Source organism: Eptesicus fuscus, chromosome 25 (assembly GCF_027574615.1).
Source record: "Eptesicus fuscus isolate TK198812 chromosome 25, DD_ASM_mEF_20220401, whole genome shotgun sequence".
Classification (NCBI taxonomy): domain Eukaryota; kingdom Metazoa; phylum Chordata; class Mammalia; order Chiroptera; family Vespertilionidae; genus Eptesicus; species Eptesicus fuscus.
The window spans coordinates 57501-80540 of NC_072497.1; the positions used below are offsets into that span (position 1 = coordinate 57501).

Here is a 23040-nt window from a genome sequence, read left to right on the forward strand (position 1 = left end):
GCTGGATGGAAAGCCAGGCAGACGGGCATCCCTTTACCTCTACTCTGGGGACAAATGCCCAGCACATGCACAGTCACGAGCACGGCAATGACCAGCTCTGAGCTCGGATGGCCTCTAGAGCTCCAGCGGCCCACACAGTTCTAAAACAACACGCACAACGATGACCTCTGGCCACAGCAACTGAAAGGTGGGCTCCGAGAATGGGTACGCTAAGGAATTGGAAGTGGCTCAAATGTTTGCCAAATACCCTTGACTAATAACATCTTGGGACATAATGGTTTGCAACTAGGTGCTTGGCTTTCTATTTTTCCACATAAGAAAAACTATCATTTTAAGAAAAAGACTGTAACATTAATTTGAAATACAAAAGTACTTAAAATAGCAATTTCTGAAGAAAACAGTCACTTGTCTTGAAAAGTTCTATTTAGTAAATAAATGTTTCCTAAATATATTCTTCCTCAGCTCTGCTTAAGCAGCATGTATTTAAACAAACTAAACCATGAGAGGCAACAGAACTACGGTCATACAGAATCTTCAAAAATGAGTTATTTTAAAGGGTGGAGCCACTATGGAAGACAGTACTGCAGTTCCTCAAAAAATTAAAATAACATCACCATATGATGCAACAATTCCAACTATACTTCTGGGTATATGCCCTCCAAAAACTTAAAGTAGGGTCTCGAACAGATATTTGCACACCCATGCTCATAGCCATATCTATCTATCTATCTATTCACATAAAAGCCTAAGAGGCTATTACAATCTAAGGACCAGAACAACTGGCCGACCAGTTACTATGATGCATACTGACCACCAGGGGGCAGACGCCAATGCAGGAGCTTCCCCCTGTGAGTCCGCTCCCACAGCCAACCCCCCATGGGCAATCAACCTCCCCCCGTCCCCTCCCCCTGGCCAGCAAACCTCCCATGGTCCCTCCCCGTCAGGCAGGCTCAGTTCAAGACTGGATGAGATGGCCCCGATAGTCCCTGATCGCAGGCCAGGCTTAGGGACCCCACCTGTGTACGCATTTCATGCACCAAGCCTCTAGGCATTAATAATAGCCAAAAAGTTGAAGCAAACCCAAGTGTCCATTTATAGATGAATGAATAAACAAAATACAGTATACACCTGCACTAGAGTATGAGCCAGTCTTAAAAAGGAGCAGCACCCACAGGAGGCAACCTCTCTCTCACATTGATGTTCTCTCTCTCTGTCTCTCCCCCTCCCTTCCACTCTCTCGTTCAAAGGCAGTTTGTACACATGCTCTCACCTGCCTAAAGGACTCCTCTTCTGCATCATCCAGAGCTGTGTTCTCGTCAAAGTCAATCACGCGGTCATACATCTGAATGTTGTATTCGTCCCACGACACACTGCCATCACTGTTTTTATCATATTCAACAAACTGTTGTTTCGCTTCTTGCATAGCATAATGTTTAAAAGACATCTGAATCCATGAACTGAGTTCACCTAGGAGAATTTCCCAGAACACAACAGATGTTAACAGTAATTCTCATACTTTGAGGAGTTCTAGACCATCTCTAAAAGAAAAACACACACAAAACTCAGTGTTTGAAAATACTGAATGAAAGCAGACTTAGCAGTGTTCATAGAAATACGAGGGGGAAGAGGGGAGAGCATTTGGATCTCAGACGTTATAAAATGTGATTTAAAGAGAAGTAAGCTCCTCAAGGACACAGAGTTTGTGCATGATTTGTTCACTGAGGTTCTCCAAACACGTGGGAAGCCCATGACTCCATAAGTACTTACCGTATTTTCCGGCGTATAAGACGACTTTTTAACCCAGGAAAATCTTATACACCCAGTCATCTTATACGCCGGAAAATACGGTAGTAAAAGGTTTACCAATTGAACAAAATGGCATGTGACTTAAAAAAAAAGATTATCCCTGAAACTGCAAGTAACTTTTGCTATCACAAGTCCATCATGAAGCACAAACCTTTGAATCCATTTATTTTAATAAGTATTAGAAAAAAATGGTTTCCATTTACAAAAGTAACATAAAAATTTCCTTTAAAATAAATTTAACATTGAGCTGAATCAATACTATACTAAGAAAATAATAGATGGTAAGTAGATATGGCCTAAATTGTGAAATGGTCTTCAAGTGAGTAAAGTTGAGAAACACTGTTACATATACTCCCTTTAACCATGACACAACATCGGGAGGAGACTTTAACACAAACATGGTTAGCAATTATGACTTAGGCGCTTCTTGCAACAGCTGTCTGTCCTAACTAGGTACCTGAAAAGTTTCTAAGTCTTAAATATCTACTTTCAGATCAATTATTAAAAATCTATTCACAGAGATTTTTAATATACTGCATTATAGAAAAAGCAGAGGAGAAAACAGGTTATTTGCAAAGATAGCAGGAGTATGGCATTTGGTTTAAAGAGTGGTATTCTTCCACTGATCTAGGGGAGGTCAGGTGAATATAAAAAGACACTTTTTTTGTCTCCCCTGAAACTCTAAATCAGGGCAGAATAATAATGATAGCATCCAATGTATTAAACAATCTCTCTATAATAATAGAAGGGTAGTATGCTAATTAGACGGGACATCTTCCGGACCTCATTCCGGACGTCCTTCCTGACAAAGCCAGCCGGGGTCCTGGGTGCCTGCCAGCAGCCGGAGGAGGGAAGCCTGGATCCTGGGTGCCAGAGGGAAGCCAGTGCCGGCAGCCAGCACCGGCAGCGGAAGGAAGGCCTAGACTTGCGCAAATTTCGTGCATCGGGCCTCTAGTTACTATATAACAGGCTGTCTATATACATTGTCTCTAACCTTCAAAACAAGGCAATTATAATCACTATTTTAAAGTTCAGGAAGTGGAGGTTTCGATTTGAGGACTCACAGCTAGCAAGTGATCAAGTGCACATTCCACACTACCTTTGGCTTCAAAGCACAAACTCCTGCCACTGACAGTTGCTGTCTCTCAAGAACCTAAGTCCAGTCCTGGACCATAAAGTGCAAACTAGCAAAATTTCCTGAAGGGTCTCAAGAATGAAGGTCCCCTCTCGTTCATTTGGAGCTCATCACGGCACAGCAGAATGCAGAATGGCCGTGACCAGAAACACTGGTTCACGTCAGCTTTGCCATAAGGGGATATTTACCCTCGCGAGTTTTTGCTTTCTTCTCTGTATAATGAACATTTGGAATAAGTTCCTTTTAACTTTAAATTTTTGAAATATTTACTACTAAATATTTGTGTATATGTAGGCCCTTACAAACAGGTACCATAAAGTCTTCCAAATCAACTTGTTCTGTGTGCTTTCTAACCAAAGATGAACCCATTCTTATTGGATATTAGGGTGTAAGCTTTTCTTGTTCTTTGTTTTAAGTAGAAAGAACCAAAACCTCAATACTCCAGAAGGTACCAATGTGGATACTTTATTGACAACAAATCTTAAAATTTATCCATTTGTAATATTCTCTCAGCAATTTTGTTCCTTAGATGCTGAGCCGCATTGAAACAGGTTACAGCAAACTAGCTTCTATTTAATATTATTAAAATATTCTTCTAATAATCTGTACATTTCATTTCGAACTACAGAATCTACCCAATCTACTGAGATATGTTTTAAGTGCAAGATATTAAAATCTGAATTAGGATCAGATTTGGATTTCAGTCCTGGCTTTGCCACTCGGTTGAGAAAGGCATTTAATTTACCCCTTTGAGCTACAGTTTCTTCATCTCTACAAAGGAAGGGACAAGATGATTCTAGGGCCTCTATTAGTGGTAATGATTTGTCATAAACATAATTCATATGCAACAAGTCTTTTTCTATTTGCTTGTAAAAGAAGCAAATTCTTATAATTCTAAAAAATATTTAAAATATTAAATTGGGTTTTGGCATATCTCTAAAATGAATCACATTGCTGACACTGATAAAAGTCAGATGAAGAATAGGTGTTTGCTCAAGGTGTGGTTTGCGAATACATGTAGGGCCAATGGTGTTTATATGTATACTAGAGGCCCGATGCACGAAGATTTGTGCAAGAATGGGCCTTCTTTCCCCTGGCTGCCGGCACCGCCTTTGCTCCGGCCCAAAGCCGCTTTTCCGCCTTTGCTCCTTCCCACGCTGCCCAGAGGCCTGGAGTGGCTGGGGCAGTCCGGAGCGCCTATGTCCTGCCCCAGCTGCTCGGCACCTAATTTGTTAATTTGTGTATGCAAATTAACCCTCCATCTTTGTTGGGTTAATTTGCATACTCTCTCATGATTGGCTGGTGGGCATTGCAAAGGTATGGTCAATTTGCATATCTCTTTTATTCGTGTAGGCTGGAGGCCCGGTGTATGAAATTCAAGCCAAGGGGGGGAGGGACCCTTAGCTCGGCCTGCACCCTCTCCAATCCAGGACCTCTTGGGGGATTTCTGACTGCCTCTCGCAATCCGGTACTGCTGGCTCCTAACCGCTCACTGCCTGCCTGATTGCCCCTAACCCAACTCTGCCTGCCTGCCTGATCACCCCTAACTGCTCCCCTACCAGCCTGATCACCCCTAACTGCTCCCCTACCAGCCTGATCTCCCCTAACTGCTCCCCTACCGGCCTGATCTCCCCTCACTGCTCCCCTGCTGGCCTGATTGCCCCTAACTGCCTCTGCCTTGCCCCACACCCAGGACCCAGGATTCCCTCCCTCTGGCAGGCCACAGGCACCCAGGACCCAGGCCGGCTTCACCTGGGCCGGCCACAGCCGCAGGGGACCGTGGGTGGGCAGCTTTGCCTGGGCCACAGCCACAGGCACCCAGGACATGTCCGGGACCGCGGGGCAGGCGGCTTGTCCCTCTCCAGGGCCGCAGCCTGGCTGGTCCTCATTCCTCTCTCCACAGTGTTGAGTGTCTGAGCCACTATGGCAGGATGGCGTGAGGACCATTTGCATATTAGCTCTTTATTATATAGGACTAGAGGCCCAGTGCACAAAATTCATGCATGGGTAGGGTCCCTAGGCCTGGCCGGTGATCAGGGCCAATCTGTGGGGCGACAGCGGGGTGATGGGTGGGGCCCCCGCTGGCACCTGCCTATTAGCTCTTTATTATATAGGATAATTATATAGGATGAGACAGAGCATGAGTTTTGGTTAGTATCCTGTATCTAAAGACTTCCAAGTACACCAGAGGGAAGGGGGTAGGGGGTAGAAAAGGGGTCAAATATACGGCGGCTGAAGATTTTACTTTGGGTGGTGGGCACACGGTGCAATATCATAGAATTGTACACCTGAAACCTGTATGATCTTATTAACCAATGTCACCCCAATAAACTTAATATAAAAAATAAAGATCTTCGGGTATCAGACCTCCTCACTAGGTCCTTCATACCCTCTCAAAGTACCTCTAATTTGCTGGAGCATTAGCAATGCACCCTCCACAGCCACCCGTCCTAAAGGTTTGTTTCTGGCCCATTGTTAGTTAGCTGTGTAGGAAGTCCTTACTTTCGGTGAGAAAGCCATCTGAGTCCAAGTCAATTTTCTTTACGATTGACTTCAGCCTTTTCTGTTGCTCTTCGGGGGTGAGTTTAACATATTCGTCGACTTCTTCCTTTGGAAGGTAAGCGATACACAGGGGGAGGGGGGGGGTCAAGCATTACTATCAGCGGAGCAAAATGGGGGAGAGAAATAGGGCTACAGAGCCTTGCAGTGGAGGGTGTGGGGTGATTCACACCTGCTCGCCAAGGCCCCTGGCCCCACACGCCTCGGGGATCCTGCCTCGCACCGGAGGGCAGAGGGATCGGGCCCCCGGGTTCCCCAGTGAGCGGCGTCCCGCCCAGCGTCCACAGCCAGGCCGCCCGGGACCGACCCTCCCAGCCCCGGCCCGGCCCGGCCCGCTCACCTGGCCGCCGAGCAGCGCCTCGCGGTCGTAGTCGGTGCGGTGCTCGCCCTGCGCGTCCCCAGCGCCGGCCGCCGGAGCGCACAGCAGCAGCAGCAGCAGCCCCAGGGCCGCGGGCCTCGGGCCCAGCCGCATCGCGCCGGCCGCCGCGGTCACGGAGGGAAGCGGGAGGCGAGAGGGGGCGGCGCTCTGCGGAGCGGCGTACGTGGGGGCACGCAGCGCGGAGGGGCGGGGCGCCAGTCCGCGCCGCTGATTGGTCCGCACGGCGTGGGAGGGGGCGGGGCCGCTAGAGGGGAGAACCTTCTTCAATTCACGTCCGCGGATTCCGGCCGGACGCTGCCCACCGCGCCCAGCGTCCGCCCCGCTTTCCCTCCGGGAGGGAGGCAGGACATTTCGGTGCACAAACTGGAACACCGGCCCTGGAGGACCGGCCGACAGCGTCCATTTCCCAGTCTTCGTCGTGTCTCTGCTGGTTTATTTCCCCGGGGCAGGGTGAGCACACGCAGGTGCTCCAGCCGCATCGTTGCATCCGATGCTCAGTGTTGTGGCTCGCACTTCTGTGATCTTGGCCAAGGTACTTGGCCCTTGGAAACCTGTTTGTTCACTTATGAAATGGGCGTGGGGCCCTCACCGGTGTGGCTCAGTGGATAGAGCGTCGGCCTGCGGACTGGAGGGTCCCAGGTTCGATTCCGGTCAAGGGCATGGACCTCGGTTGCGGGCACATCCCCAGTGGGGGGTGTGCAGGAGGCAGCTGATGGATGTTTCTCTCTCATCGATGTTTCTAACTCTCTATCCCTCTCCCTTCCTCTCTGTAAAAAATCAATAAAATAAATAATATATATATATATATATATATATATATATATATATGATCTTAGAGAGGGAGAAGGGAGAGGTAGAGAGAGAGAAACATCGATTGGCTGCCCCCTCCACGCCCCTGACGGGGGATCGTGTGCGCAACCTGGGTATGTGCCCTGACCCGGAATCCAACCGGTGCCGTCTTGGTGCATGGGTCACATTGGACCAATACTTTCCCCATCCAGTGGGAGCTAAATCCTCACTTGCATCTCCACGGACCAAGGAGGGTGACTCCCTTCTGACCCATCAAGACCCCCTTTTGTAGAAATGGACTGACTGATCGGGGACGGGGCAGGCAGGACTGCTGTTACAGGCGGGAGCTGGGCTGTCTCCGCCCGTAAAGCCACCTCGCCCTGCAATGGGGGCTCCTGTTGGCACAGAGACGGCGACAGGGCCTTCGTTTGGCAGGCTTCACGGGCTGACCGTCTGAGAGGTGGGCTCCATCAGATTCCAGGACTCCCACCTGTTGTGGGCGGAGAGGCTGAGGCCCAGCTGGGCGCACAGAATAACGGTCTGCACGTGTCTGGGTCCTGCTTTGTTTCAGGGCGGAGAAGTCCTTTGACCTGGGTTCTGCCGGGTGATTTCAGGGAAGTTCTTTTTTATTTTTTTAATATATTTTATTGATTTTTTTACAGAGAGGAAGGGAGAGTTAGAAACATCATTGAGAGAGAAACATCGATCAGCTGCCTCCTGCACACCCCCCACTGGGGATGTGCCCGCAACCAAGGTGCATGCCCTTGGCCGGAATCGAACCTGGGACCCTTCAGTCCGCAGGCCGACGCTCTATCCATTGAGCCAAACCGGTGAGGGCTCAGGGAGGTTCTCAAACTGGGTTCTGCCGGGTGTCTACTCAGCCACGCAAGCTTGGCTCCGACCAAGGGCCGACCAGGACTCCCTGGAGGACTCCCGCGTCCATTCGGAAGCGCGGACAGGGCTTCCTCCGCGGGGCTGGCTGCGGGGATGGACGGGCAGCGGGCAGGGACCCATCACCAGGGCGCGGGCTGTGTGACCAGAGGCGGCCGTGGAGCGCAGCCCCGAGAGCAAAGGGAGCCCCCTTCCGCGGCTGGAGCTGTCTCTCCCCGCCCCCCCGCCTCCTTCACCGCCCCCCCCCCAGGCGAGCGGACTGCGCACGCGCGCCGCGGCCCCAGCAGATCACGTGACGCGGCCCCGCCCCGCCCTGTCCTCGGCGGGACGCTCGGCTCCTCCCGCGCTGGGCGGCCGCGGTGAGTGTCCGCGAGGGGCGCCCGCCTCTCAGACCGGCGGGCCGGGGCGGGGACGCCGCCGGCGGAGCGCCTCGCGGGGCCCACGGGGACGCCGTGGCGGCGGGGTACGCCCTTCCCCCCGTCCCCTCCCCCGGGCTGCGGGCGGGGAGGCCGGGAGCGCGGCTGGGGGAGGGGAGCCGGCGGCCGGGGAGGGCCAGGGGGTCCCCTGAGGGGCCCGCGGGCGAGGTGGGCGGGGCGGGCGGGACGGGAGGGCTGAGGGGCTCGCTCCCGGGGCGTCCCCCGCCCCCCCGGGTTCCTGAAGCCGCCTCCCCACGGCCCTGGGCTGACAGGTGAGGGCCGCCGCCCGCCCGCTCCCGGCCGGCGGGAGGTCTGCGCTCCGCGGGGAGGCGGGGCGGGCCCGGCCCGAGGGGCGCGGAGACCCCAGGGCTGCGCACCTGTCAGCGCCCCTTCCCGGCCCGCGCCGCCGTCCGCACCCGGGGTGCGGGGAAGCGGGGACGCCGGGCCGGGCCGCACCTGCTGCCCCGGCCTCCGCCGAGGGGCCGCCTTCCCCCGGTTCGTGCCCGGTTATTGTCCGTGAAGTAGCTGCCGGGGAGCCGTCCTCCGGCCCAGCAGGGCCTCCAGGTCTCCCTCTTTGCACGTTCACAGCAGTGACTGCAGCGGCACCATGTCACCTCCTACACAGCCCGCGGGGGGAGGACGGGCCGGGCATTACGCTCGGGTTAAAACGGGGAAACTGAGGCTCAGAGAGGTTCTCCCGTCCCCTGCGGGCACGGGGCAGGTCTGGGTGCAGCTCTCAGACCTCAGGTTGGCAGTGGGACCGTGATCGCCCTCTGGTTTGTGTTCTGGTTTGGGCTCGGGCTCTGGTTTTGTTCCTGTTAATTAGGACTTTCCCTAGCGATGCGCGGCTGCTCATTGATGCCACCTGTGGGGATGGTCCGGCCAGTAAACACCCGATCGGGAACCGGTGTTTCACTGGGTCACAGCCCGTTTTCAGTGGTCTGACCCGCTGTCTCTGCGGGAGGAAGTGGGATGGGATGACGGACCGGAGCAGGCGGATGGGGTTTGAATCCCAGCGCCGGCGCCTGCCTTTCGGCAGATCGGTGACTTTTCCGGGGCCTGACCCCTTCGTCTGTAAAAGGGAACATGTTTTTCCGTCTCGGACATTTGTTGGTGGTGAGTAACCGAGGAGTCTGGGAGCAGACAGCACTGTCCTCAGCGAGCCCTCCACAAGGGCCTGGTCCCCTCCTTCCTTCCCACTCCCCGGAGCTGCGATTTTCTGTTTTCCACCCTTTACCACTTCCTGCTGTAGGTCCCATCCCCTGCTGGGTGATGCATGGAAGCATCCTCCGTGTTAACTCTGCAAACGCATTTATACCAACCTTGGTGACTGTGGCCCCAAAGACAGAGCGTTTTCAACATCGACTTTAAAAATGTTGGTCCTAGGCTAGGGCTTCACTATTATAACACCACTGAGAGGACCTCCGCTGCCTAAAAAGGCTCAGTTTTGCCTCTTTATTAACCCCTCTTAATCATCCAGCCATTCAGCTTTCTCCCTTTCCTTCCAGATCGTTGTGGAGGGCCTGCCCTGTGTCAGGCACTCTTACGCAGGTGACAGAGAAGGTCATTTAGATACTGATCCTTTCCTTCTCCCAAAATGCACCGGGGAAGAAAACTCCTGCAGGAAAAAGGGGGGAAGAGGGTAACGCTCACTGAGCACCTACACGTGCAGGTTTTATGTATTATATGGAAATTATCCGGGTGCCTGTTCCATGTCAGATGCTGTGTTAACTTGGTGATCCCTAGCATGCTACCATTTAGAAAGCAGATGTTCTTGTCTTTTTTTTTTTTTTTCAATTTTTTTATTAAGGTATTATATGTGTACATATCTTACCATTGCCACCCCCCACCCCACTCCCACATATGCCCTCACCCCCCAGAGTTTTGCATCCGTTGGTTATGCTTATATGCATGCATACAAGTCCTTTGATTGATCTCTTATCTCCCCCACCTCTCCCTAACCTTCCCCCTGTAATTTGACAGTCTGTTTGATGCTTTACTGCCTCTGTATCTATCTTTTTGTTCAAGTTTATAATGTTCTTTATTATCCATAAATGTTCTTGTCTTAACAGAAGCGAGAACTTCGTTTCAGGGAGATTAAATTACTTGCCCAAGGCTATATAACTAGTAACTGTAAGAATGGGCTAAATTGGCATTCAATCCCACATCAGTATGCACCCTCTCAGTGTTCATACTTATTTCAGTGTATATGGTTGTTTTTTTCAAATATTTGTTTTTAGTTTGATAACTAGTTCTTTTTAAAAAAATATATTTTATTGATTTTTTACAGAGAGGAAGGGAGAGGGATAGAGAGTTAGAAACATCGATGAGAGAGAAACATCGATCAGCTGCCTCCTGCACACTCCCTACTGGTTATGTGCCCGCAACCAAGGTACATGCCCTTGACCAGGATCGAACCTGGGACCCTTGAGTCCTCAGGCCAATGCTCTATCCACTGAGCCACACCGGTTGGGGCTCAGTGTATATGTTTCTTATCTAATCCTTCCAGCAACTTTATAAGTTAGGGGTAGCCTGCACTTTCCACCCTTCAGCTATCTGCCCTCTTTTTGAATCGGTTTTGAAATTGTTGTGCCAGGCTGTAGATTAGGTGTTTAACCTATGCTGCCATCTTGGTTTCTCCTTGAATCGGTTTTATTGAGGTATATTTACATGCAAAGTGCACTCACTTTTTGGATGGACAGTTCAGTAAATTTCAGCCACTCTAAATGTAATTGTGACCCACGACCGCGGTTCCTCTCCCAGGAAGTCCCCTTGTCACCTGATTCCAAGCTTCCCCTCAACCAAGGCAGCCGTCCCTCAGTATTTCTCACCTGAGATGAGTTTGAATGCTCTAAACTTCATATAAATGGAGTCATTCAGTATGTACGCTTCTGTGTCCAGTATCCTTTTCCACACATAATGTCTGAGGTTTATCTTCTTCGTTGTAGCAGTTTGTTCTATTATGTGGATATATCACAATTTGATTATATCTTCTCTTGATGGATATTTGGGTTGATTTCAGTTGTGGTATATTATGAATGAAGCTGCTTTGGACATTTGTAAATATGTTGGTTTTTTTTTTTTAATTTTATTGATTTTTTTTTTTTTTACAGAAAGGAAGGGAGAGGGACAGAGAGTTAGAAACATTGATGAGAGAGAAGCATCGATCAGCTGCCTCCTGCACACTCCCTACTGGGGATGTGCCCGCAACCAAGGTACGTGCCCTTGCCCGGAATCGAACCTGGGACCCTTCAGTCCGCAGGCCGAGACGCTCTATCCACTGAGCCAAACCGGTTTCGGTGAAAATATGTTTTTGTTTGTTGGGGAAGTACCTGGCATTCATTTTTAGAGATGAGAATACTGAAACTCAAAGCGGTTAAATAACTTCTCAAAGTCACCGTGATTTGGTGCCTCCATAAAGTCTTTCCACTGTATCATGCCTCCCCCCACTTTTTAGATGGAAGGAATTCGGATAAAGTCTGGGAATTCAGATGAAGGTCTCTCTCAGCTGGGGATGCCAGAGTGGGGTTTATGAAGACCACTTGTGAACTGGCCTTGAAGAATTGGCAGGCTCTGGATATGTAGAACTTGAGAGGAAAGGAACATGGCGAGCAAAGATTGTTTAGCTTGGGTTTCATTCATTAGTACATATTTAATTAGTGCCTACTCCATGCCACGGTCTGTTCTGTGATATGAGGCTGTAGCAGTAATGAAACCCAAGAGCCATCATAGAGCTTGCATTCTTGTTGGGAAAGATGGGACACTCCATCGACTAATAATGGAAGGTGATGCGTGCTCTGGAGAAGTGGAATAATACCTGCAAGTGCTGGGGATCAGGATAAATGGTTGCAGTTGTTAGAGAGTGGGAATTTTTTTTTAAATACATTTTATTGATTTTTTTACAGAGAGGAAGGGAGAGGGATAGAGAGCTAGAAACATCGATGAGAGAGAAACATCCATCAGCTGCCTCCTACACACCCCCCACTGGGGATGTGCCCGCAACCAAGGTACATGCCCTTGACCGGAATCGAACCCGGGACCCTTCAGTCCACAGGCCAACGCTCTATCCACTGAGCCACACCGGTTTCGGTGAGAGTGGGAATTTTTGAGCATGCTTCCTCCTAGTCGACTTGGCCATAAATCCCAGCTGCAACTAACAAAATAGCCTTACAGGATAAATTATTGTCAGTTTTCTTGAGAACAGGAGGCCAGTGAGCCTTACAAGATAGATCACTGTCAACTTTCCTGATAACGGGATGCAGTTACTCCACCAGGCGCCAGGACCCTGTAAATGACATGTTGACATTGCCTAAGAAAAACTACTTTGTTTTAAATTGTTTGCTCTGCAAAAACAGGATGTAGTGAATGGGTTTAAAAACGGTCGTTCACAAAGGGTCGGGGCTGCTCTCGGGGCTCGCTGCGTGGAGAGAGAGAGAGCAGTCAGCCGGCCGGTTAGTAAAGGCTCCCTAAATTTTAATTTGGTCTGGACTCCGGTGGTCGTTCACTCACGTTCGCTCCACAGCACAGTTTTTAAAATAGTGCCTGGAAAGGCCAACGATGGAATGTTCCAGATGGGGTTGCCCTGAGGCAGGAGTGTGTCTGGTATGTTGGGGAACGTGAAGAGGCCAACGTGGCTGCAGTGGAATGAACATCAGGGAGGACAGGAGTAGGTGGTGCGAAGGGCATGAGAAGCTAGGAAGTTTAGGGTGTGGGAGTTACTGTGAGGGCTTTGGCTTTTACTCTGAGTCAGACGGACAGGCCTGGGGAGTTGTGAGCCGAGGCACTGCCCTTAACCCTTTGCACTCGCTTGCTTTTTTCTCGATTCCTTTATTCTACTCGGGATTTAATTTTTTAAATACCCCAGATTTTACAAAGCGCGGCAGTAGAATAAAAAACTGGAGTTTCTTTTCTTACAAACTTATTTATTTGGATTTTTTAATGTTTCAAATTATTGATACATTCAAAGAGTAATTTTAATCTCGACATCCGAGTGCAAAAGGTTAAAAAACACAGCAGCTCTCCTGAGCTAGATGTCATACGGCGCACCCCACTACACATGTTTTTTTAAGCAGGTTCAGACGTGTGCAACCATCACCATGATGACTTTACAGCACGCTCATCCTCCTCAGAAGAAACCCTAGACAGCCGGCGGCGTGTGTTCTGACTGTGGACTGCCCGTGTGGACATTCCATGTAAATGTGATATGTGGTCTCCGTGACTGGCTTCTTTCACTTAGCTAATGTTTTCAGGGTTCACCCACGTTGCAGCGTGTATAAACACGTCCGTCCTTTTCATGGCTGACTAATATTCCATCGATGGATACACTGCTTTTTAAAAAATCCACCCATTGTGGACACGTGGGTGATTTCCGCGTTGGGGCTGTTATGAATAATGCTGCTCTGAGAGCTTGTATATAAACTATTTGTTCGGACATATGTTTCCATTGGAGGTGCTGCATTTAAAGGGAGCAGATTCACGTGAGAAAGGATAAAAGGTCTCGGCTCTCATTCCAAACGTTTTGGTTCCAATTGCCGCTTGCTTTTCTTTGCTCTTTAGCTCTTCTTACAGGGTTAGGCGTTCTTTCTAGCACTTTCCCCGTCCCTTTGTGTTCTGTCTGGCTCCTCTGCTTTGGATTTCTTTGAATAAAGGTCTGGCCACATTAACTAGGTTTCCTGTCAAGTGAGGTCTGTTCTATGGAGAGTCTTATATAATTGGTAATTAACATATTAGGATAAGATCTCACTTTTTGAAAGTTTCTCAGAAGATTTTAATTTATTTTGTTTTACTTTATTTTATTTTTTGAGGGTATGGGAGGGAGAGGAAAGGGGAAAGGGACGGAGAAGGCACAAGCATGCGCCCTGGAGGGAGAGTGCCTCTAAGAGGAGGTCACCGTGCTCCGGATACCGGGTTGGGATTTATTAGTGGGTCATAAACCAATTCAGTGAAAGCAATAATTAAAAAACATAGAATAGAGAAGGAAATATCAGAGTGCATCTCACACAACAGGGGTAAAGATGACGTCATGGGACTTGTTTTAGGTAAACGTGGGTAAACTGAGTCAGGATACAGAGTGCTTGTGTGTGTTTACGGATGGTAGTAAAGAAGACCGAAGCCTCTGGTTGGGCTCCGGTGGGCTACGCCTACAATGAACACTGTCCCGTTGTGTTGTATTTTTTGGAGAACATGGAGCATTTACAACATGCTATAGTGAAACGCAGTATAAAGGAGCAATTTTTTGTTGTTAAATTAATTAGAAACTTGGGATGAGATTTTTATCTTTTTTATGAATGAATATGATTTCCTGACAATGTTATGATTACTAGTATGTGTGTGTGTGTATAATTAATTGTTTTTTAATTCTAGGAGTCATACCCCATGTGTTTATTTGATAAATGAGCTTCTTGGCCTAAAAGGGAATTAAAGAATGATGGTAAGTGATCAAACTTCCTGAAACACCAACCTTAATTTTTTTTTTTTTTTGCCTCCTCCTTTCCTTTCTTCCACCCATTTTTTTTTTTTTAATGTTTTTTATTGATTTCAGTGAGAGGAAGGGAGAAAGGATAGAAACATCAATGATGAGAGAGAATCATTAATTGACTGCCTCCTGCATGTCCCATTTTGGGGATCAAGCCCTCCACCTAGGCATGTGCCCTGGCCGGGAATCGAACGGTGACCTCCTGGTTCCTGGGTTGAGGCTCAAACCACTGAGCCACACCCCACACCGGACGGGCCAACCTATTTTTTATTTATTATCTGTTTTGATGTAACATTCGTTACATACAGCTTTCTCTAGGGAACATTTTGTTGTGAAGCACAGTAATAACGTGAACAACTGCGAATGTCGTATTCAACCTGAGAGCCCCCTCCTACCATTCGTGGGACCTAGGGCAGACAGACAAGTGCCAGCCAGCTTCCTTTTTGTCTTAATTTTAAAAAGACACAAATCGGTCCATGCCAACAGCTTGACCTGCTTTTCTACGCAGGACCCGGCCAGCTCTCTGAGAAGCCACCTCCCCCGAGGCTGGCTGGCGGGGCCGGGCGCTCTCTGGATCTGGGCTGGGGTCCGTGTGGTGAAACTCCCAGAGAGCCTGGATGACGGCTCCCCTTCCCGCACTTTCTTTTCTAACTCCATTCTCAGGCCGTTCTAAGCATCTTCTTCAGCAATGCCACTCACACCAGGGAGAGGAGGGAATGAAGTTCACAGGGGAGCCCAGTCTTCCTGGAAACCTCCTTTGGGAGGTCTGGGGTGGCCGTTATTGAACAGAATTAGATGTTTTTTCTCTGGTTTCCCAGCACCTCGCCTGTGCTTTACCGCCTTCCTTCTCATTCCCTCATTGTGTGGCCTCCCCGAGTCCCAGTTCTCTTAATTGCTGTGTAAGGGAGATACTTTTATGTAGGCACAGACCTAAACATTTAATAAGCAATGCTTGATACCAGTTCCAGAGTATGAGTGAAGTTGCTACAAGTAGAAGTTATTTAGAGATAAGTGAAAATAATTTTTCCCCAGTCTAGGAGCAAGTTTCAGAAATCTGTAGACACTTTGGTGAACATTATGAACACTTGCTTTGTTAGATTTATATATTGTAAGAGTTGAATATAAAAACTTTCACTTGAAACCGGTGTTTGCTTTTTCTGAAACATCTAACATCTGAGCAAACCTTTGTAACGTCTCCATGTGGCACCAGGTGGCACATTGTGACTCCGGATGAAGATAACGCGTTTTAAGCCTGCTTGAGGAAAGGAAGCCATATTAAAACACTGCTTGAGATAGAAATCTGCACAATGTTATGAAGTATCTCAGACTCATTTATTGCATTTCCAACCCTGATGCTTACTTAGATTGAAATGTTTAAAACTATTCTACTTAAGTTACTAGTTGTGTTTCTTTAAGAATAGGATTATGAAAAATGAATGGAGTGTGTTTTCTTTCTGAGAAACATAAGACATAATGCATTTATCTGCCAAATATATTGTATATCTTGACTAATAATTCAGTAAATATTCTCTTCTCTGTACATAGGCTTCCTTCCAGCGCTCCAATAGCCACGACAAAGTGAGGAGAATAGTTGCAGAGGAGGGTCGTACAGCAAGAAATCTAATCGCTTGGAGTGTTCCACTAGAAAGCAAAGATGATGATGGTATGTATGTTTTTTATTGTTGTTAATCTTCACCCAAGGATATTTTTCCCATTGATTTTTAGAGAGAGTGGAAGGGAGGGAGAGAGGGGGAGAGGTGGAGAAGGAAGGAGGAAGGCGGAGAGAGAGAGAGAAGAGAGAGATAGAGAGAGAGAGAGAGAGAGAGAGAGAGAGAGAGAGAGAGAGAGAAACATCAACATGAGAGGGACACACAGATTGGCTGCCTCCCGCACGTGTCCCAGCTGGGGCTGGGGATCTAACCTACAACCCAGGTACATGCCTTTCACCAGAGATTGAACCCGGGACCCTTAGGTCTGTGCTCTGACACTGACCACTGCTCAGGGCAGTGATGATATATATTAAAAATAAGTTTCATTTTGTTGTAAATTACAAGGCTATATTTATTCCTAAAGAGTAGATAGACTAAAAACTGCTTATAATTAGCACTCTCAGGCAAATTAGTATAAATTAAATAAGTAGTTTTTCATTGCCTTTTTATCTAATAGGCAAATGGTTTCAGGAAAGTGTTATTATTATTCTTTTGTTGGTGTTGTTAATCCTCACCCAAGGTTATTTTTTTCAATGTTTTATTTTATTTTTTTAGAGAGAGTGGAAGGGAGGAGGAGAAAGAGAGAGAGAGAGAAACAGCCATGGGAGAGAGACATACTGATTGTTTGCCCTGCCATGCATCTCGACCAGGGCTAGGGGTCAAACCTGCAACCCAGGTATGTGCCCTTGACCAGGAATGAACCTGCAACCCTTCGGTGCACGGGCCAGCGCTCTGGTCAGGGCAGTAGGTGGTGTCTTTCATAAAAAAGAAAAAAAGAGCCGAAACCGGTGTGGCTCAGTGGATAGAGCGTCAGCCTGCGGACTGAAGGGTCCCAGGTTCGATTCTGATCAAGGGCATGGACCTTGGTTGCGGGCACATCCCCAGTGGTGGGTGTGCATGAGGCCGCTGATCGATGTTTCTCATCTCTCTGTGAAAAATCAATAAAATATATTTTTAAAAAAAGAACAAGTGAGAGAGATATGTCTGACTGCAAAAATACAAACAACTAAAAAACCTCCCGTTTCAAAATGAAACTGTATGTCATACATCAGGTAAGTTAATCAAAACAGAAAATACTGAGTTTTATGTTGTAAAAAATGTATTCCTAATTTTATTGTTGAAATACAATTTGAATTCAAATAAGTATTTTTCAGACCTATATATATAAGTTGAGAGGTACCACTAACTTGATCTTTTTAAAATTTATTTTTATTCATTTTTTCACTCATGAAACAAATAATTTTTTATTGCAGTTTTTTATTTGACCTTATTTTTAAATTCTCAGAAAATCTGACTTCTTTAAGGAGTTGATTTACTCCTGTTCTGAGGAAGCTGTTCCATGAAAATCGTCTCTGGGATCTTGGAAATTTGTTTTTTGTTACAGCTGTAGTTCAGATTGACTATGAATAGAAGGAGATTATCCTATCTAATAAAAGAGTACTATGCAGATTGACCATCACTCCAACACACAATATGGCTGCCCCATGTGGTCAAAGATCCTGCCCCTATGTGGACACAAGATGGCCACCACAAGATGGCCAGCAGGGGAGGGCAGTTGGGAGGCACCAGGCCTGCAAGGGAGGGCAGTTGAGAGGGACCAGGCCTGCAAGGGAGGGCAGTTGGAGGCAATCAACCCTGAAGGGGAGGGCAGTTAGGGGTGACCAGGCCGGCAGAGGAGGGAAGTTGGTGGCAAACAGGCTGGCAGGGGACCAGTTAGACATCAATCAGGCCGGCATGGGAGTGATTAGGGGGTGATCAGGCTGGCAGGCAGAAGTGGTTAGGGGCAATCAGGAAGTCCTGGATTGTGAGCCAGCAGTCCGGGATTGTGAGAGGGGTCCCAGATTGGAGAGGGTGCAGGCTGGGCTGAGGGACACCCCCCTACCCCTGTGCACAAATTTTGTGCACCTGGCCTCTAGTGTGTTAATATGCCTGAATGATTTGTGTAGTTCAATTTTATATTATCTGTTTGTTGATCTGTATATTTATCTATTTATTCTTGCCTTAAAGGAAAATCTAAATTTCAAACTGGTGGAAAACCAAAGAGGACAATTCAGGGGACTCATAAAACTACTAAACAGGTAAAGCATATGCAACTCTTTACTTACTTTTTATTTTAGTTATAAAATACAATTTATTTTCCATTAATTTTTTTAGAGAGGGTGAAAGGCAAGGAGGAGGGGGAGAGAGAGAAACATCGACGTGATACATCAATTGGTTGCCTTCCACACTCATCCCAACCGATCCGGGGTGGGAATTGGACCTGCAACCCAGGTATGTGCCCTTGTCCAGAAATCCAACCCGAGACCCTCCGGTGCACATGCCAACATCCTAACCACTGAGAAATGCCAGCCAGAGATAAAAAACTAAATTTATACAGTACTATGTGCATAGGTTGTACTGAATACTTTACAAATATTAATTTACTAGAGGCCCGGTGCACGAAATTCGTGCACAAAGGGGGGTTGTCCCTCAGCCCAGCCTGTACCCTCTCCAATCTGGGACCCCTCAAGGGATGTCCGACTGCCCGTTTAGGCCCGGGCCCAAACGGGCAGTCGGACATCCCTCTCACAATCCAGGACTGCTGGCTCCCAACTGCTTGCCTGCCTGCCTTCCTGATTGCCCCTAACCACTTCTGCCTCCCAGCCTGATCACCCCCTAACCACTCTGCTGCCAGCCTGTTTGCCCCCAACTTCCCTCCTCTGCTGGCCTGGTCACCCCTAACTGCCCTCTCCTGCAGGGTTGATCACCTCCAACTGCCCTCCCTTGCAGGCCTGGTCCTTCTCAACTGCCCTCCCTTGCAGGCCGGGTGCCTCCCAACTGCCCTCTCCTGCTGGCCATCTTGTGGTGGCCATCTTGTGTCCACATGGGGGCAGGATCTTTACCACATGGGGGCAGCTATATTGTGTGTTGCAGTGATGATCAATCTGCATATTACTCTTTTATTAGATAGGATAGAGGCCTGGTACAGGGGTGTGGGCCAGCTGGTTTGCCCTGAAGGGTGTCCCTGATCAGGGTGGGGTTCCCTTGGGGTGTGGGGCAGCCTGAGCGAGGGGCCTGTGGTGGTTTGCAGGCGGGCCACGCCCCCTGGCAATGCAAGCGGAGGCCCTGGTATCTGGAATTTATTTTCCTTCTACAATTGAAACTTTGTAGCCTGGAGCGGAGCCAAGCCTGGGGCTCCCTCCGAGGCCCAAAGCCATTTGTGTTGGGGTTATAATTGAAACTTTGTTGCCTTAAGCGGGTGAGCCCGGCCAGGGTGTGCGGAAAGCTTTGCTTCCCCTGTTGCCGGCAGCAACCCTGGCCTCCTCTCTCAAGCTCCATTCTGCCGCCATTTGTTTGAATTTGTTTACCTTCTATAATTGAAACTTTGTAGCTTAAGTGGAGGCTTAGGCCTGCAAGGCTGGCAGAAAGCTTGGCTTCCTCTGTTACCTAGGAAACCATGCTCTCTGTGGCTGTAGCCATCTTGGTTTGGGTTAATTTGCATACTCACTCTGATTGGATGGTGGGCGTGGCTTTGTGGGTGTGTCAGAGGTATGGTCAATTTGCATATTTGTCTATTATTAGATAGGATTTGCTTATCATAATAATCCTTTGACATAGGCATTATTATTATCTTCATTTACAAGTGAGGAAATTGAGCTATTAAATCTGAGTGGATGGTAGAATTTACCAGTGAAGCCGTCTGGTCCTGAACTTTTGGTTTGGGGGAGGTTATTGATTACTGTTTCAATTTTCTTACTAGTGATTGGTCTGTTCAGATTTTCTATTTCTTCATGATGCAGTCTATCCCTGCCAAGGCATTAGGGGTGAGTTGATTAAAGGTTTGACCAAATATAGCAGGGTAATTTTTAGGTTGGTAATTTTGTGTGGCCTTTGACTGATGTTATAAATATCCAAATGGCCCTTGGCAGAGAAGAGGTTCCCTACCCCTGCCATGGATGTTGGTTGCCACATTTTTATTGTCATTTGTCCCCACGTATTTCTTGATTTCTCCTTTGATGTCTTCATTGACCCATTTGTTGTTCAGTTCATGTTGTTTAATTTCCCCATCTTTGTGATTTTCCATTTTTTCTTCTTGTAGCTACTTTCTAGTTTCATACTGTTGTGATCAGAAAAGATGTTTGATATAATTTCAATCTTAAATTTATGGAGACTTACTTTGTGTTCCAACATATGGTCTATCCATGTGCACTTGAGAAGTATGTGTATTCTGTCACTTCTAGATGGAATATTTTGTATATATCTATTTAAGGACATCTGGACTCATGTCATTTAAGGCCAATATTTCTTTCTTGCCTTTCTGTCCTAAGTGAGGTGCTAAAGTCTCCTACTATTATTGTAAATATATACCTTTAGGTCTGTTAATAATTATTTTATATATTGCTTCTAAGTTGGGTGCATATATATTAATGTTGCATTTTGTTTCTGGTTGTCTCCTTTATATAATGCCCATATCTATAATGTCCATTTTTTAAAAATAAATTTTATTGATTTTTTACAGAGAGGAAGGGAGAGGGAGAGAGAGCTAGAAACATCGATGAGAGAGAAACATTGACCAGCTGCCTCCTGCACACCCCCTACCGGGGATGTGCCCGCAACCAATGTACATGCCCTTGACCAGAATCGAACCTGGGACCCTTCAGTCCAGCAGGCCGACGCTCTATCCACTGAGCCACACCGGCTTCGGCTATAATGTCCATTCTTGTGTGTGATAAAAGTGTGGCTACATGGGCTTTCTTTTGGAGCCATTTGCTTGGAGCACTGTTTTCCACACCTTCCCTCAGAGCCTGCGTTTGTCTTTGGAACTGAGATGAGTCTCTTTAAGGCAGTATATTGTTGGGTCTTGTTTTTTAATCTATCCAGCTACCCTGTACCTTTTGATTGGCGACTTCAGTTCATTTACATTTAAGGTGATATTGATATATGAAGCCGTACTCTTGCCATTTTGGGTTTTCTGATTGCTCTACAGCTCCATTGTTTATTTTCTCTTGTGTTTCTGACTGATGTTTTAATGGGGTGATTTTCTATGATGATTGTCTTCATTTTCTCTTTTTTATGTTTGTGTCTCTGATCTAGATTTCTATTTTCCTTGATTTCCTTCTTTAGAGAGTGGAAGGGAGAGGGATGGAGAGATAGAAACATCGATGAGAGAGAAACATCCATCGGCCTCCTGCATGCCCTCACCGGGGATTGCGCCCACAAGGCAGGCATGTGCTGCCTGACTGGAAATTGAACTCGTGACCTCCAGGCCATGGGTGGATGCTCAACCCCTGAGCCATCCAGCCGGGCTAGATTTCTGTCCTGTGGCTCTCAAGAAGTTCATATAAAGTAGCCCTTTATCTTCTGATAGCATCTCATTTTTACTTGCCTATACAGGTTTCATCCTTTACTTCCTATTATGTATTTGTTGTTGCAAATTAGCTATGTTTATGGTATGTGTTCATTACCAAATTGAAGGAGCAATAGTTATTTTTAATGACTTCCCCCTTTAACCTTTATGCAATAATTAGGTTTTTAACACTCTATTCTGAGAATCCCTATCACCTTGTCAGACTTTGTGTACCTTTTGTCTTTCCTTTCTGGCCGAAGAGCTCCTTTCAACGTCTTAAAAGCCAAGTCTTTTTAAAATATATTTTTATTTCAGGGAGGATGGGAGAGGGAGATAGAAACATTGGCTGCCTCTTGCATGCCTCCTACTGGGGATCGAGAGCCTACAACCTAGGTAGGTGCCCTTGACCAGAATCAAACCTGAGACCCATTAGTCCACAGGCCGACGCTCTGTCCACTGAGCCAAACCGGCTAGGGCAGAAGCCAAGTCTTATGGTGGTGAACTCCATCAGTTTTTTTTTTTTTTTTTTTTTGTAGGAGAAAGTCTTTATTTCTTCTTTATATCCGAAGCATAACTTTGCTGGATAAATTATTCTTGTCTGGCTCTAACCACCACCAGAGCCTCCTGGCCAATTAGAATTCTCTATCATTTTGATCACAGTCTTCCATGACTTTAAGTTTGGTTTCTGGAGATTTGTCTTGTGTGTGTGTGATACTGTGTGACTGTGATTATTCATGGTGCTTGATGGGTTTTCCCTCAGCCGGTGAATTTGAAGTAGTGAACAACTTTCGTAATTTTGGTAAGGCTATTTTGCCTAGCAATTCAACAGGCTGGTAACTGGAGGCCTTTTTTGTTCTCCAGTAGGTGGTGCTATAGGACAGGTTTTTGGTTTCTCTTCCCTGAGCTGTTAGAATTGATAGCCAGCACTGTCTGCCTTCCAGGGCGTCTGCCCGAGGCGTCCCAGGTGCCCTCCTTGTTGTTGTTCGTGTGTCTGGGGGTCGCAGGTACCTTGCTGCTGCCTGGTCTCTGCTGTTGCAGTATTGCCACTGAGATGGCGGTGCCCGCTGAGTCCAGGGTCCTGTGGGTCTTGGGCAGTGTCTCCATGGCATGGGGCTGCGTTGGTGGCTGGGGGAGCTCGGGTAGTGGGCACCTGCGCTGCTTCTGGGGTTGTCAGGCCGCAGGTGCTGCCACCGTGGTGTGAGTCCTGCTCCCTGTGGCTGCGGGGGCTGCGGGGGCTGGGAGGTTGGAGTTGCACGTGCTTGGTGATAGAAATCCATCATGTTTTCTCCTAGTCAGTTGATTTGCATTTATATATTAACTAGAGGCCCGGTACATGAAAATTCATGCACTGGGCGGGGGGGGGGGGGGTCCCCTCAGCCCGGCCTGCCCGTTCTCACAGTCCGGGAACCCTCAGGGGTGGGATGTGACCCGACAATCGGGGAAGGCGACGCCCCCATCACACCTCTGTTGCTGCCACTGCCGGCAGTGCAAGCCTCGGACTTCCCTGGTTACCTGAGCCTCAGGCGGCCCTGGGCAGCTGGGCAGCCGCCATCTG

At 47.8% G+C, this 23040-nt stretch overlaps 2 protein-coding genes across 3 annotated transcripts in view; one reads left to right on the forward strand and one right to left on the reverse strand.

Annotated features, from left to right (window-relative positions):
• Positions 1–6022, reverse strand: part of RCN2 (reticulocalbin 2) — a 22146-nt gene extending 16124 nt beyond the window's left edge. For both annotated transcript variants that reach the window (XM_054713331.1, XM_054713330.1), the window contains exons 1-3: positions 5841–6022; positions 5444–5549; positions 1271–1467 (exon numbers count right to left, since the gene is read on the reverse strand). In XM_054713331.1, the coding sequence (XP_054569306.1) occupies positions 1271–1467; positions 5444–5549; positions 5841–5972 (435 nt within the window). In that variant the 5' untranslated portion in view covers positions 5973–6022. The remainder of the gene's footprint in view (positions 1–1270; positions 1468–5443; positions 5550–5840) is intronic.
• Positions 6023–7895: 1873 nt separating this feature from the next.
• The window catches only part of SCAPER (S-phase cyclin A associated protein in the ER), a 197683-nt gene continuing 182538 nt past the window's right edge, over positions 7896–23040 (forward strand). The window contains exons 1-4 of the mRNA XM_054713413.1: positions 7896–8022; positions 14339–14405; positions 15996–16113; positions 18167–18237. Coding sequence (XP_054569388.1) covers positions 14400–14405; positions 15996–16113; positions 18167–18237 — 195 coding nt within the window. The 5' untranslated portion in view covers positions 7896–8022; positions 14339–14399. The remainder of the gene's footprint in view (positions 8023–14338; positions 14406–15995; positions 16114–18166; positions 18238–23040) is intronic.